Here is a 13,770-nt window from a genome sequence, read left to right on the forward strand (position 1 = left end):
TGAGCAGGGGGTACGCGGCCTGGAGCAACGGGAGGAACAGCTCGTAGGGGACAGCCCGCTCGGCCGGGCGGCTCCTCCCGCGCGGCCCCGCCCGCCCCGGCCGGAGGCGGAGCCCGAGCCCGAGCCGCCCCGCCCCCGGCGCCGCACGCTGCTGCTGCTGCCGCCGTATCATGGCTGCCGCCGCCACCTGGCGCTACCGCGGGGACCCTGAAGCAGAGCAGCCCGCGCTGCTAGGTGAGGCAGGCCCGCGACGGGGAAGGGGTCGCCGCCAGGGCCCGGCACGGCGCGGGGGGAGGCTCTTTTCGCGGGGGGGGGTGGGGGGTGGAGCTCGGCTGCCCAGCGGCGCCGTGAGGCGCGGGGCGGCCCGGGCGGGCGGTTGCCGGCAGCCCGTGCCTCACGCCTGTCCTTCGGGCTGCCCCGCAGTCCAGTTCTCCAACGGGAGGCTACGGAGGGCCGACGATATGCACTTCACCGTGTACCGGGACAGAGACAGCGCCAACCCCCGGAAGAGGCACCGGAGAATCCTGGTAAGTGTGCTGTGGCTGCATCCCGGGTCACCCTTTCTTAGCCAGCGCCTTCCATTTCTTAGCTTTGGCGGTTTTGCCGAGAGGAGACTCCGGGAAAATTTGGAAATGTACGTGTTTCTGTATACATACATTTTAAAACTTTCTGCTATAACAGCTGTAGTTCTAAAAATTATCCCCTTATCATGCTTTAGCTTCTATATAATAATGTTTATATACAGGTGCAATGAGTTGCATATTTGAAAAGCCACCAAACTGCCTCCTTCAGCATCCAAACTCCTGTTCGGCTCTTAAAGATCAGGGTGAGATTTAACTGGACACCTGGATGTAGGATGCATAAGTAATCCCATCTCTGCATGTTGTGAGGTTGTGTGTTCTTTTTTGCACCTTTTTTCTCAAGGCTCTGGTGCTGGCAGCTTCTGCAAATAGGAACTAGAAACCCTGGTGAGATACAAAGTTTTGTTTAATACCTAGGGCACCTCTCTCCCTCTTTTCTTGCTTTCCTGGTGTATTTGCTTTTGTAATAGTACAGTAAGTGAGACTTTGTTTTGTAGCAAATTTTAAAAATCATCAGATTTTGGGCCCTCCCCTTTCCAAATTTTCCAAAAATCTCTGTATCTTGATATATTTTAGGGATTTCTGGGGAAGTTCTAGTTCTGATGTTCACTTCCCTTGTAATAGAGATAGGGGTGACAGTGGGGAGGTAGAGTGGGGAAAAATTTAATATTGATGATAGCTCTGCTTGAGGGTAAGAAGGGAGTAAACGCTTGTTTTGTTACTGTGAAGAACTCAGGTTTTGGTGAGTGAAGGTTTCAGCAGAGGCAGTTTATAGTTTCTCTAACAAACCACAAGATGTCACAGTACTCCAGAGAGGTGGTACCAAATATTGGCATGCTGCCAAAGTCTCAAAGCATAGCTGTTTTCTTTTGAGCATTTCAGGATCAGACGAATGAATGAAAGAAAACTTGTGCCCTTTCAAACATAATGTTATGGGCTGTGACTCTTGGAATGGAAAGGAACTTGTAAAACACAGTCTAGTATATTATGACTAATTATATTCATAGTTAGTGACAAGTGAGAGTTAGTAACATTTCCATCAGAACTGAGTACATGCTTAATTAAGTAAATTTGATTCATACACAGTGGTGTATGCTGAAGCTAATGCTGTTTACTGATGTTGCACGGGCTGGATTTATTCTAATAACCTAGCTAATAAAAGAAGTAATACATGAAAATTAAAAACTGTTTCTTAAAAAATAATCAGGTGCATGCGATGATAAAATCTGTACACTGTTTTCTGATTTCATTGTGTTTACACAATGAACCCAAGTTCTTTACCAGTCTTTTTTTGATTAGATTACATTCTAAGGAATTTTTTTCTTTCTTTCACTGAAGAGAAGGCTGAGTTCAAAGTCCGAAGGTGCTTTTGACTGCTATTGTGAAGTTTTACAGCTGTTTACATGCATGGACTCCAGGACTATATGAGTGTTTTCAGCCAAAATCCTAAGGGGATATTTTATTGCAGTAGAAGCACAGACATTTAAAACGTATTTAGGTGTCTAAGCCATTCCTTATAGTGCTTGCTCTTTTTTTTATTATTAATTGACCAAAGTCAATTGCAGTTACCTGGCAACACTGCAGGTTTAAATGGATCATTCACATTTACACTGTAACTTTTGGCCATTGTTTCTGAATTAAAGCGTGGTTGTCAACACGGTCAGGTGTTTTAATCTCTGTGACGTGCAAGTTTGTTACCATGATAAACTCTTAATTAAAAAGTATGATTCCCATGATTTCCTTTTAATGGTTCCTTGTCTTCTGACTGGACGAAAGCAGAAGTAGGGTGATAGGGACTTGCAGCTTCAACAAATGTCTTTTTTTTAAAATACTTTGTCCTGATACAAAATGCTGCCAAAGCAGTCAAAGTGCACTTTGCCTACACCATGTCTAGCATCTGATGCCTGGGAATGTAGACCTTTGTGACACCAGGGAAAATAAAATGGGTGTAAGGAAGTTTACTCGCAGATGGCCCCTCATTAAAGTCATTTTTCTGTGTTTTTCAGGTCTCAGAAACTGAAAGGCTTTCATACGTGGGGAATAACTTTGGCAGCGGAGTTATGAAATGTAATTCCCTATGCAGGTATGGGCTGCGGGCAAAGCTGGGGCAGGGACCTGGTGGTGGAATCTTGCCTTGTTATACCCAAAGGTGTTGCTTTTTTTTTTTCCTCTCTCCTTTCAATGTATATTTCTGCTTCCACTAACTACAGAAACCTGAAATATATAATATCTGTGTTGGATCCATAGTCCCAAGTGCTCCGCTCCACAGATCCACTTCAGTTACCCTGTCCTGTGCTGATTGAGCCAGCATCTCTCCTGTAGTCTGACTGCAGTGACCTCATCATGTCTTATTAGTTAAAGAACAGGCGGAGAGAGAGAGTGAAGAGTAAAGTGAGTTATGTAAAACTGTCAGGAACAGAAGGTGCTTTCAGATATCAGTGTTTTAGGTTCTAAGTAACTCCTTTAAAAGCAGTTAGTCTCACTTCTGCAAACAGCCTTTCAAGATATGCTAATCCTGTATCTTTCAAGATATGCTAATCTGGTATCTTTCTTCTCTGAGAAGTGAAACCATGGAAGCCGGATCTTCAGTTTTAACAGCCTTTGTTTTAAGATACTGTAGCTGAAACAGGGCTCCAAGAGGGCCTTCTTCTTGAGCTTGGAGAGTTAAATTTAGTTTGATGAACACTTATGGTACAAGTATTGATGCTATTTTTGTACAGATTTAGAACTCTTATCTCTGAACACTTCACATCAGTCTGCGTGATTAAGAGGTAGTTTAAATGATTTAATTGATGCTTGTTTGCACCTCTGGAGGTCCTGAGATCTGTGCCCACCTAATGTAAAACTACTACTTGAAGCAGAAAAGATATCTGCAGCTAAGTTGGCTTGTTAGTCTCCCCAGCTGCTCTCCTCTTCTATGGGACTACGGGAGCAGATACACTTGAGAAAGTGCTCACTCATTTCACTAAAGAGACATAGGAGAAAAGAGGCCCAAGCATAAGGATTGGAAGATAAACAAGAAACTTGGAGCCAGACTCTTCTCAGTGGCACCCAGTGACAGGGTGAGAGACAATGGGCACAAACTGGAAACACAAGAAATTCTCTCTGAACATAAGAAAAGAATTCTTTACTATGAGGGTGGTCGAACACTGGAACATGTTGCCCAGAGAGGTTCTGAAGTCTCCATCCTTGGAAATAATCAAAACTCAACTGGAGATGGTCCTGGACAGCCTGCTATGGGTGACCCTGCTTGAGCAGGGGCATTGGACTAGGTGATCTCCAGAGTCCCTTCCAAGCCCAACCATTCTGCGAAATGTGGGGTGAAAAGGAATTTATCTGAGATAAATGATTCCATTTTAGAGATGGCAAAGTAACGTATCTGTGAAACCCTGAGGACTTAGACAGAATGTGATTCTTCCTAAGCAGAGAGCTAGCCACAGGGAAAACCCAAGTTTGGAAAACTCATGAAACTGCATAGGAGCACTGAGAAACCAAGCATCGTGACATGTCAAAAGAGACAGAAGAGAATGGAAACCAGCACTCAGACATGGAGACTCCATTCTGTGCATCTTGGAGCTGATTTAGTTGTCTTAGGACTTCCACATTTGCATATAGCAACAAGACTTTATATGCACGTGTCTTGGAGGGAACTTGTTTTACTGTGAAATCCCACATGTGTTTGGAAAATCAGTGTTTGCAAGGCAGAAGAAATGGCAGGAGATGGGGAGTACACAAAAGTTTGCGCCGTATGATTGTAATAGCATCACACTGAATTATCTCCCACTAATCATCTGCTCCTGTGTTCTCCTCAGGTATTTTGTTGGTGTCTTAGACAAGGACTCTGGGCAAATGGAAGTCTATAATGCTGAATTATTCAACATGCAGCCCCTGTTGTCAGGTAGGAAGATACTGTGTTTAACCCTAGCACCAAAGTCACAGTGCAGTAGTACTCTGCATGCATTCAGCAGCTGATTGCTTGGTTGCTGACAGCAGTGGTTTCTACTTTCTCCCTGACTCTTCGCTTTATTGCTCATTTCTGACCGATAACCTTAAAATGCAGGAGGGAGGAAGGAGAATACATATACACTCCTTCTAAGGTGCTGCATGATACAGAAAATAAGGGAGAAGAGAGCAAGTTTGCATCTAAATGCAGCTGAAACTTAGGATGGAGGCTAAGCAGAAAGCATTACAGGAGGGAGGGTGGAAGTAAGAGAGGTGAGAACAAAGTTGTCTCTGCTTGGAATAAATGCAGATTTGTCTAGGTATGCTCTACTGAGGGAAGCTTCAAAATAATCAGGTCTAGGGACTGAATCACTGAACAACAGAACAACTTTTCATCAGCAGAACTGTTTTCTACTGTTTGACCCAGAAGGATAACTCAAAGGGTAAGGTCATGGGCCTTTGGGAGTTCATTTCTTTCATGTGCCGCAGGACCTGGGTATTACTGCAACTGCAATCCATGGTGTATGCTCATAGATTTTACAGCACAAATTGGTCAGCATTTTTCTTCTTTATTCCAACTGCATATTGTTCCATATTTTTTGTGTTCTTTTAACTGTAAAAGTCCTGTGGAAGAGATCTTGACATGATGTGCCAAGTCTTCCTATAATGGTTTAGAGCAGGAAAACTACCAAACGCAGGTGTTTTCCTCGTTGCTGCAAGCTGAGTGTACTAATTTTTGTTCTTTTATAGATAACTTAATAGCTGATGAAACAGAGGATTATCAGAAGAAGTCCTACAGGGAGAAGGTAAAGTTGAAATCCCATATCATATTCTAGTGTGGTTATCCAGCTAATGGTGGCAGGTGATATTTGTTGGAGATTCAGCTGTTTAGTTTACCACTGCAGTGTAAATCTGTGTAGGTTGAGTGCTTTCTGCGTGCATTGAAGATCTGTGATACAGCACATAATTAGTGCCTAACTTAGCAGTATTTTTGTAATTATCTTAGCCTCGTATACAAGCTCGGAAATTTCTGTCCCCTCGCAGATGAGTGCTTGCTTTATCTCAGGGCCGTATCCACTGATCTATTTAAAGTCACCTTAGAGAATGTAGTTATGGGGCCACATGGTGTTCGTTAGCTGAGTTTTAGTCTTGGATGCAGAGTATCTTGAGTTCAGCAGTTTGTTGTAATTTGTATCTCTCTTCTACACAGATGGATTTGTGCATTGAGGCCTTTGGTACCAGCAAACAGAAGCGAGCCCTGAACTCTCGCCGAATGAATGCAGTGGGCAGTGACATCCTGAATACAGCAGTGACAAAAGCAGCAGCAAACATCATAGATGCAAAGGGAATAACAGGTAAGAAGCAGGTGTAACACAGGCAGTCAAAAGCACCTCTTTTTGTCAGTGTCTTTCCGAGTATAGACCAGAAGTGGTGGGAAAGAGACAGTGTTTTTCTTTGAAGTGAGCAAGGAAGCAGCTGGTTGAACAGCTGAGAAGGGCACGTGCTGGGGAACTCACAGATCTTTCCAAGAACATCTTGCTTATGGTCCTGTTAGAGTTAATGTAGGAGTTGCCTGACTAAAGGATGTTCCCTCTGGCATCAGTGTCTGCACACGTTTTTGGGAGCATCATCTGGGAGTCCCTGGATATCTGCTTACAGGAATGAAGGCAGCAAATTCATCAAGCCTGAAATGAGACATATTCAGTGAGGTGAACTGCATCCTGGTCTCATAGCAGCATGTGTATGGAAAGTGGTCCATGCCCCAAGCCACGTCACAGCCACCTCAAGTGCTGTTGTGCCAGGCTGAGGGGCCTAGTCCTTTGCTATGGAAGAGTCTGCAGCAGAGACATATCTGCCATCGCATTAGTTATTGCCACTGCTGAACTGAACTGAAATGAAATGAACTGAAAGTTCATTTTCCAAGGCCTCACTTGATTTGGTCTTCAAAATATAGCAGGTAAGGAAGTATTTCAAGGAGAGCTCTTTTCCCTTCTCCTGACTGCTGATGTAGCTGCATCTGTATTAGTTTGTCCAATCTGGGCCTCCTGGCTCAAGAGGGAGGTGGATAAATGGAGAGGGTCCAGTGCAGAGTTACCAGGTTGGACAGGGACCTGGGACACACAACTGGTGAGAAGCAGAGGAAGCTGGGCTTGGGCTTCATTGGTTTGGCAAAGAGGAGGCCAAAGTGATCTAATAGCAACTCACACCTGCCTGAAGGGCAGTCTAAGTATTCTCAGCAATGCCAAGCTATTACAAGAGGCAACGTCACGAGTTGCAGTTTGAGAAGCGCAGGTGGGGCATTGGGGGAACTTCCTTGCCCTTGAGGATGGTGCAGCCCTGGGACAGGTCACCAGGGAGGTGCTGAGGTCTCCATCCTTGGGGACTTCCAAGCCTTGGCTGGACAATGTCAGGGCTGCCTGTGCTGGGGACAGTGCTGTTCTGAGCAGAAGGTTGGACTGGAAATCTCCAGAGCTCCCTTCCACCAGTACTTCTGCAAATATAAATTTAATTGACTATGAGTGGGAGAGACCTCTGCTGACTATAAAACCAGTCAGCTCTCTTGGACATGGAAAGCACCCATCCTTTGTGTTCCAGCTTGGATATTTGCTGTTCTCTGAGAGTTGCCCTGTGCCAAATGGATGCCAAATAGAAAAAAGAGCACCAAAACAATGTTCTCCTGCCCATCCTGCAGGCAAGAGGAGCAGCAGCAGCAACTGATTTGTCTGGATGTACTTCCTTCCTGAAGTTTTCAGTTTTATTTCTTGTTCTTAAGGAGCAGAATGTTTTTGAAAGGAGTGACAACACCAGTGTCATCCACCATCCATCATGCCACCCAGCATGCTGAATGCATTGATGTGCATATCATAAGCTCTCAACCAGTGGCCAGCAGAATGCTGTCTGCCTGGCACTAAGGAAACAAAATGGGAAAGAGCTGTGACCTTTCCTTAGCACCTTCTCAAGGGTCAGATAAATGTGTAAAACAGCAATTCAGCTTCTGTTTCCAGCTGTAACTAGACTAGTGTTCAACCAAGAACCCTACTGAGTAAACTACATTCAAAAAAAGCATTTGCTTTGTGGTTGTGTTCCCAATGCTCTTGTTTGTATGATTCAAATGCTCTCTTCTCTCTTGCTTCCCTGTAAAGCTTTGATCCAGGATGTGGCCCAAGATGATGTGCAGAACATTTCCATATTCCTGCCTCCGTGTCATGAAGATGCTGACAAACCTGAAAATGTCTATAAGTTTGAGGACAGTATCTTTTTCTGTGGTTTCCCACACCTGTAAGCCTTGATGTTGGTGGTCTGTCACGTGCTAGTGAGTGCTGTTGGTGTGTGACAATAGAGCTGAGCCTTCTCCCTCCTGAGCCAAAAGCTGAAAGCAGAGATGTGCTGTGCTGGGGCTGTGGGCCTGCAAGTCCCACATCCTTCTTCCTTCTTTTAGAGAGAAGGATTCTGTCCCTGCCTGTTGGAAGCACTTCAGCTAGGAATAGTAAGGAAGTTGGAAATGTAGGAGAGATGCTTTGTGACAGAGCCACAGTCCTTTAGAAATCTTTGTCCTTGGCTAGCCTTCCATTGCTGTGATTATGTCCTGCCTATTTATAGTTTATTCCCTCCCTCCCAGCCCCACACCACCTATAGCGAGAGTGGATAAAGCATATCTCGCTGTGAATGGCAGACCGTGAAACAGCAGAATGGCACACTTGTTCTTTTCTTTAAAATCCTTCCAGTTCTCTCCCCAGCAGAATATGAAGCACTGCGGGTTCCAGCAGCAGTCTTCATTAACATAACTCCAGAGGAAATCATCAAGAAAACAGAAGAGAAAAGGTAATCCTGCAGGTAGTCTTCTAATAGTTTCGGTTGGCCCAGGAAGGCTTTAGGTTTTTTGGGGGTGGAATGGATACCATTCTGCTCTGCTGTACCTAAGCTGATCTTTTCAGTGTAGACAGAGGACATTTGTCAAGCATGACTGAGCAGCACTTGCCTCTGGGGAGTCCATATTCCCCAAAGTGTGTATAGTTTTATGGCAGAGGAAGATGTGTGTACAGCAGCATGGCTGCCCTATGGGGAATTGATTGCAGGGGAGGAAGGGAAAAATCCAAAACTAGATTTCGAGGTAGCTGCCTGGAAGAGGGAGCACGCAGCTGTTCTGGGCATGGTTCCTGGGTACTGTCCCAACAAAGTACTGACCAAAAACTTGCTGTGGCTTGACAAGCTGAGACAGACAATCACTTAACAATCTGTTATGTCCTGGTGCAGTCTGAGAAGCTGCATGCTGAAAGGGCCTGGGTTGAACATGGTGGGCATTGATCGGAAAGTGTGCTCATAAAGCTGCCTCATGGACTTGCTCTGTCAAAGTTCTGGGAACTCTTCTTCTGGTTCTTTGATCCTTATGCTCCCCCTCTCTCTTCTTCAGCCATTGCTCCTTCGTTCTAGAGGAGCTGAAGTTCTTGCCTCTTGATGAGAAGAGCAGGGATCACAAAGCCCGATGCCTCTGGTTCCTGGACATCCTTATTAAGTTCAGCTTCCTGAAAGTGATCAAGAAGAAACGTGAGACACTAGTGGAAAGTCTTTCCTCTCCCCTTCTCAGCTACCTGCTGGGACTTGATTTATAACAGGAATTCTCAAAAACACTGCAGAAAATACTTCATTTGAGATTTTCAGAACTTGCCATCTTGCACAGAAACTGTGCATATGAGTCTCCCTGTCAGTGCTGAAAACGTTGTTAGCATTTTCAAGGGAGGGAGGGGGGAAGGGGAATGAGAAGTCTGCCCATAAATATCCTTCTGCATTGTTGAAGGCACAGGAGTCATGTGTAGGAGTTAGTCAAAGAGGCTTGAATTAGAAGTGAAAGAAGAACAGAAGAACTGACTGGTCTAGGTGGTAACAGGAATTTGTTAATGTTGTTTCAGTTTTAATAATCTATCCTGACAGGATTATCGGTAGAGAATTTAGTAAGAGTAGCGTGTACAGGTGTACATGCATAAATGTATTTCAGATTTTCTAATATTGAGGTGGGAAGTCCCACTTGCAGAGAAAAAAGCTGTTAGGAGCCTCGGTCTGATTTGAAAGTTGACAAAACCTAGAAATCAAGTGCCCAGATTCCTTTTACGTTTTCTGTGTTGCTGCCAAGAGGTAATAAACACTGTAATAACAAATGTGTCATTAGGATGGTTGCAGATAGCCTGTATAATGAAGAATCTGTATATCTCATTTATTGCAAAATGCCTGTCTGTCCTAGATCCGATGGGCCCCGAATGCCCACACATCATTAGCAGGAAACTCATGAAGAATTTCACTTTACTGACCTACAACAATGGCAGGTAAGGAACTGTTTTCACTTTGATGTTCTTGAAGCTGAGATACAGCAGAATTCAGCTTGAAGAGCCGTGGAGACATTTCACAGGAAGTCTCGCATGTACTTCCTTCCAAAATGTGAAACTGCAGTACCTTGTCTCAGTTAGCAGTTCTGGCCCATGTAATTTTCACTGTAGAACAGTAGGTTATGACCTGTGGTGGTCTGTGGACAGTGGCAGTGAACAATCAGTAAAAGCTTCTACAGAGTTATCAGCCAGGAATCCGCAGTATGTAGGCAGTGTATTTGAAGAGCTTCTAGCAGTTATACTGAAGACCCTCAAAACAACTTCACTTTCCTCTTGCAAGGCACCAATGTGCCAAAGAGCCTGAGATGTCATTTGTCAGTGGTTTCATCAAGGCCAAGTAGTGATTAATGGCCCCAGGATCCTGCACTTCTGAACAGAAACATAAAGGTCATGTGAGGAGAAGAAAAAAGTCTGTCAGGCCTGTGATCGGAGATAGCTATTGCTTTCAGCTCTTACCTGGTGCGTAGGAAAAGTCAGTCTAACTGGGGCTCCATGGGGCTTGTATTTTGGTTTCACTGAAACTCCATGTTTCTTGTCTTCTTTCTCTTGGCATTCAGTGTCCAGAATTTAATCTCTGCATCAATGAAGGCTAAAATCACAGCATACGTCATCGCATTGGCTCTGCACATCAACAGCTTCCAAACAGACCTTACTGTCCTGCAGAATGACATGAAGCTCCAAGAAAGCAGGTGAGCCATTGCATTTGTTTGTATCTGCTGGGATATGCTACAGCCCTTGTACAAAGAGAGTCTAGGGAATAGGCTCTGGAGCCTATCTCAGATTCCGATGTTAGTGATACCTGCTGCTAGTCACTCTTGTCTAGGTAGCCTCTCTCTTTTATGAGAGTGTGTTGAAGCTGTATTTTGCAGCCCTGCTACTTGTAAAGGAAGGTGAGTTTACATCTCAAACTTTGAAGTGGCACTTGTGACAAGGAGGTTCTTGGGTACATCATGAGGCTCTTCAGCTGTTTCACAGAAAAGGACACTGATGCAGAAAGTACCAAAATGGCTGGCTGGGGCAGCATCTAGCACAGGACAGCCTGCTATCTCCTAGCCCTCTCTCCTGTCTGGCAGGTAACATTGCTTTCCACCTTCATCTCCACTGTGCCCCTTCTCCCTGCAGAGCTCTGATCTGTGCTACATTCTAGCCTGGGTGTAGTTGCAGATTTGCAACTGTCTGCAACAGGAAGATTAGAAAAAGTTCTTTGTCTCAAAATCAGATTGTGAGCATGCATTTCGTGTTTATGTGGAATAATCCCAGGCTCCTGAAATCTCCCCACTCTTGGCTTGGCACCAAGAAGATTGTTTTATTTCTCAAATTTTGATGAGTTTAGGGGGTTTTCAGCAAAGCATCATGGCAGGAGAATGGGGAGAAGTTGTAGGTGGAGTTCCTGGCTGTAGTATCTGAGATGAGGATTTGCCAGCTTGGGGTGAGTGAAAATGAATGCATGGAAAAGAGCTTGCAGAACAAGCTTCTAGGCAGACAACTCTTGTTGGGTTATCTTTATTGGGAAGTTGCTCCCTAGCCTTTTATTTGTCATGAAAAAATAAACATGCTTCTGCCAAGCGGTTTGCATCTAGCATATCTTGCAGCTGCAAGACATGTTTTCACCGATAGGTGCCAATCAGTGCACAGTCCCAGGCTCCCCTGGCCCTGTGAGAATTCTTCCACTGATCGCACTGTACTGTGTCTCTTACCCCTGCAGAATAAATCGGGAATTGATCAGAGCTAATCAAATGGTCTAGTGAGCTTGCTGAGAAATCTCCCAACAAGGAGACATTAGCTCAGCAGGCAGCTTGCTAATACAATCTCAGAATGGATCAGGTTGCCCTACCGGCAACTGGAGTTCAGCTGTTCTTATTAGTAGCTCTCTCCTTCCCCATCCTGTTCTGTGGGTGATGATTCTGAGGACATGCTAGCACAACAACATTGGTCTTTCCCAACAAGACTGTGAGAGCTGATGCTGCTTTAGTGCAGCCCTTCCCTATTCCTATGAGAAAGACATTTCTGTCTGTAGGATTTTGGGATACTCTGCTGGGAGTGTCCTGTGGTTTCTGGCTGAGGGATGTAATGCAAAGCTGCTGCGATAACTGGAAGTTATCAGAGCCCTTAGTCACCTCTTGGGTTTGGGAGCATTGATGGTCAGTACTGATGGAATGAACCCTGGTTTTGCCCCCAGTTCTGGTCTTTGCTCTTTGGAGAATAGTGAGTTTAATGTTTGATTTGATTTCCATCTATTTGATGTCGATTTCCATCTTTTTTTTTTTTTTTTTTTAAGCAAGCTGTTTGGAAAAATGCTGTGCTGTTTTGGGGGGTTAACATGCATGATTTGCTTTTAAATACTGTACTGGGGCTGGGAACACCAGGCAATGTATGCTGGTGAGAATAGGCTGGAGGAGGCTGGGACCTACTGGGAAAACCGAAGCATGACACAAGTCCCTGATCCATCTGATGTAGCTTTGGGAGGATCCCTGCTTGGAATAGCAGGTTTGATCAAAGAACTGCAGGGATCTCTTCCTATCTGAATCCTTTTGTATTTCAAGGATATAAAGTGAGTTGGCAGGATTCTCTGACTGGTATGTTCTCAGGACCACAGTAAAGCCAGAACACTTATTTCTCTGCTGTTTTCAGAGGTGTTTGGTTTTCTCTGACAGGCCTCCAGGTGTGTCCTGCTTTGCACTCTCTTGCCAAACTCTTATTACATAGCTCAGCCAAGCTTCTCTACTTACAGACAGGGATGCTAAACTCCAGCAGCTAAGAGGGGTTGCTCTTGAGCTCTGCTAGGTTTCCTCCATCATACCATGCACAGGAGATGTGCCTCGGGAAGCATTTGCATGTGAAGAACGCAGATGCTGGGGATCAAGGGCTGCTGACTACCCTTCAGAAATGGAGAGCAGCATTTTTACAAGTTAGCTGGCCATTGAGTAAGGTGATGTGGGTTTATAATGCTCTCCAAGGTGGTTGTGCTCAGGTCAGTAACATTCTAGTCACCACAGCGAGGCTCCACGCCATAGCCTTTGAGCATCTATGACCAAGCTTCTGAGACCAAGAGAAGACACTCTGCTCACTGCTGCCTCCTGGCTTGTACCCTGCGGGAAAAGACCATTGCCCTTTTGTCTGCCCTGGAAGGCCTATCCACCGCACTGACATAGTGTTTCTCTGGTGTTTTCCAGGATGATGGACATTGCGAAGGCCATGCGGTTGAAGGTCTCTAAAGCAAAGGGACTACCAGGACTTGAGGCTGATCAGAACCACAAGCTGGGCACTCTCTCTCTCCCCTTGCCCATGCAGAAGGCATCGGGGGGCCAACGGAAGCGCAAGAAGATGAGCTAAAATACCTCTTAAGTCAGAGCAGGGGTGAAACGGTTCCTTTCTAGGCTGCTATCCTGCACACAGAGCATTCAGTGGGCACTTTTATCTGTTGAATTTGGCTGTCCACTGTCAGCCCAAGACGCAGTCGAAACCCAGCCTTGTTGTTGGACTAGGACAAGTATTGACTTTGCTAAACTGCTTGTTTTTTCTATATATGTTAAAAAAAAAAAAAAAAAGCTGTAATAAACCCTTTGCCCTTATTCTTGCTCATGTGAGAGAGGACAGACGTGGGTTGGACGAGAGCAAGGAGAGCAATGTCTGAAACCACAGATTTTCCACTGAGTACTGTCAGGTTAGTTCTGGCATCATGACCTGTTAGACCGGCTAGTCTTACCCCTTTTGACACAGTTGTGGAGTGAAGAGCATAGGAAGAGAGAGGTGAGGCAATGTTGGTTCATGCACAATTTCAGCTCTTTCAGGGTTTTTTTCTCCAAATTTTTAGTTTAATTTTGTGTTCAAATAGTGTTAAGTTGTAACACAGACAAAATATTGCTGCT

The 13,770-nt window shown here is 45.0% G+C and overlaps 1 protein-coding gene across 1 annotated transcript; it reads left to right on the forward strand.

Moving 5' to 3' along the window:
- The first annotated feature begins 25 nt into the window (after positions 1-25).
- Positions 26-13,473, forward strand: POLR1E (RNA polymerase I subunit E). Its single transcript, XM_026099329.2, has 12 exons — positions 26-234; positions 424-527; positions 2,588-2,664; positions 4,394-4,479; positions 5,274-5,329; positions 5,734-5,878; positions 7,667-7,774; positions 8,249-8,345; positions 8,935-9,068; positions 9,760-9,841; positions 10,459-10,590; positions 13,075-13,473. The coding sequence occupies exons 1-12, from the start codon at positions 171-173 to the stop codon at positions 13,232-13,234; spliced, it is 1,245 nt and encodes a 414-aa protein (XP_025955114.1). The 5' UTR covers positions 26-170; the 3' UTR covers positions 13,235-13,473.
- The last annotated feature ends 297 nt before the right edge of the window (positions 13,474-13,770 follow it).

This window comes from Dromaius novaehollandiae, chromosome Z (assembly GCF_036370855.1).
Source record: "Dromaius novaehollandiae isolate bDroNov1 chromosome Z, bDroNov1.hap1, whole genome shotgun sequence".
Taxonomy (NCBI): domain Eukaryota; kingdom Metazoa; phylum Chordata; class Aves; order Casuariiformes; family Dromaiidae; genus Dromaius; species Dromaius novaehollandiae.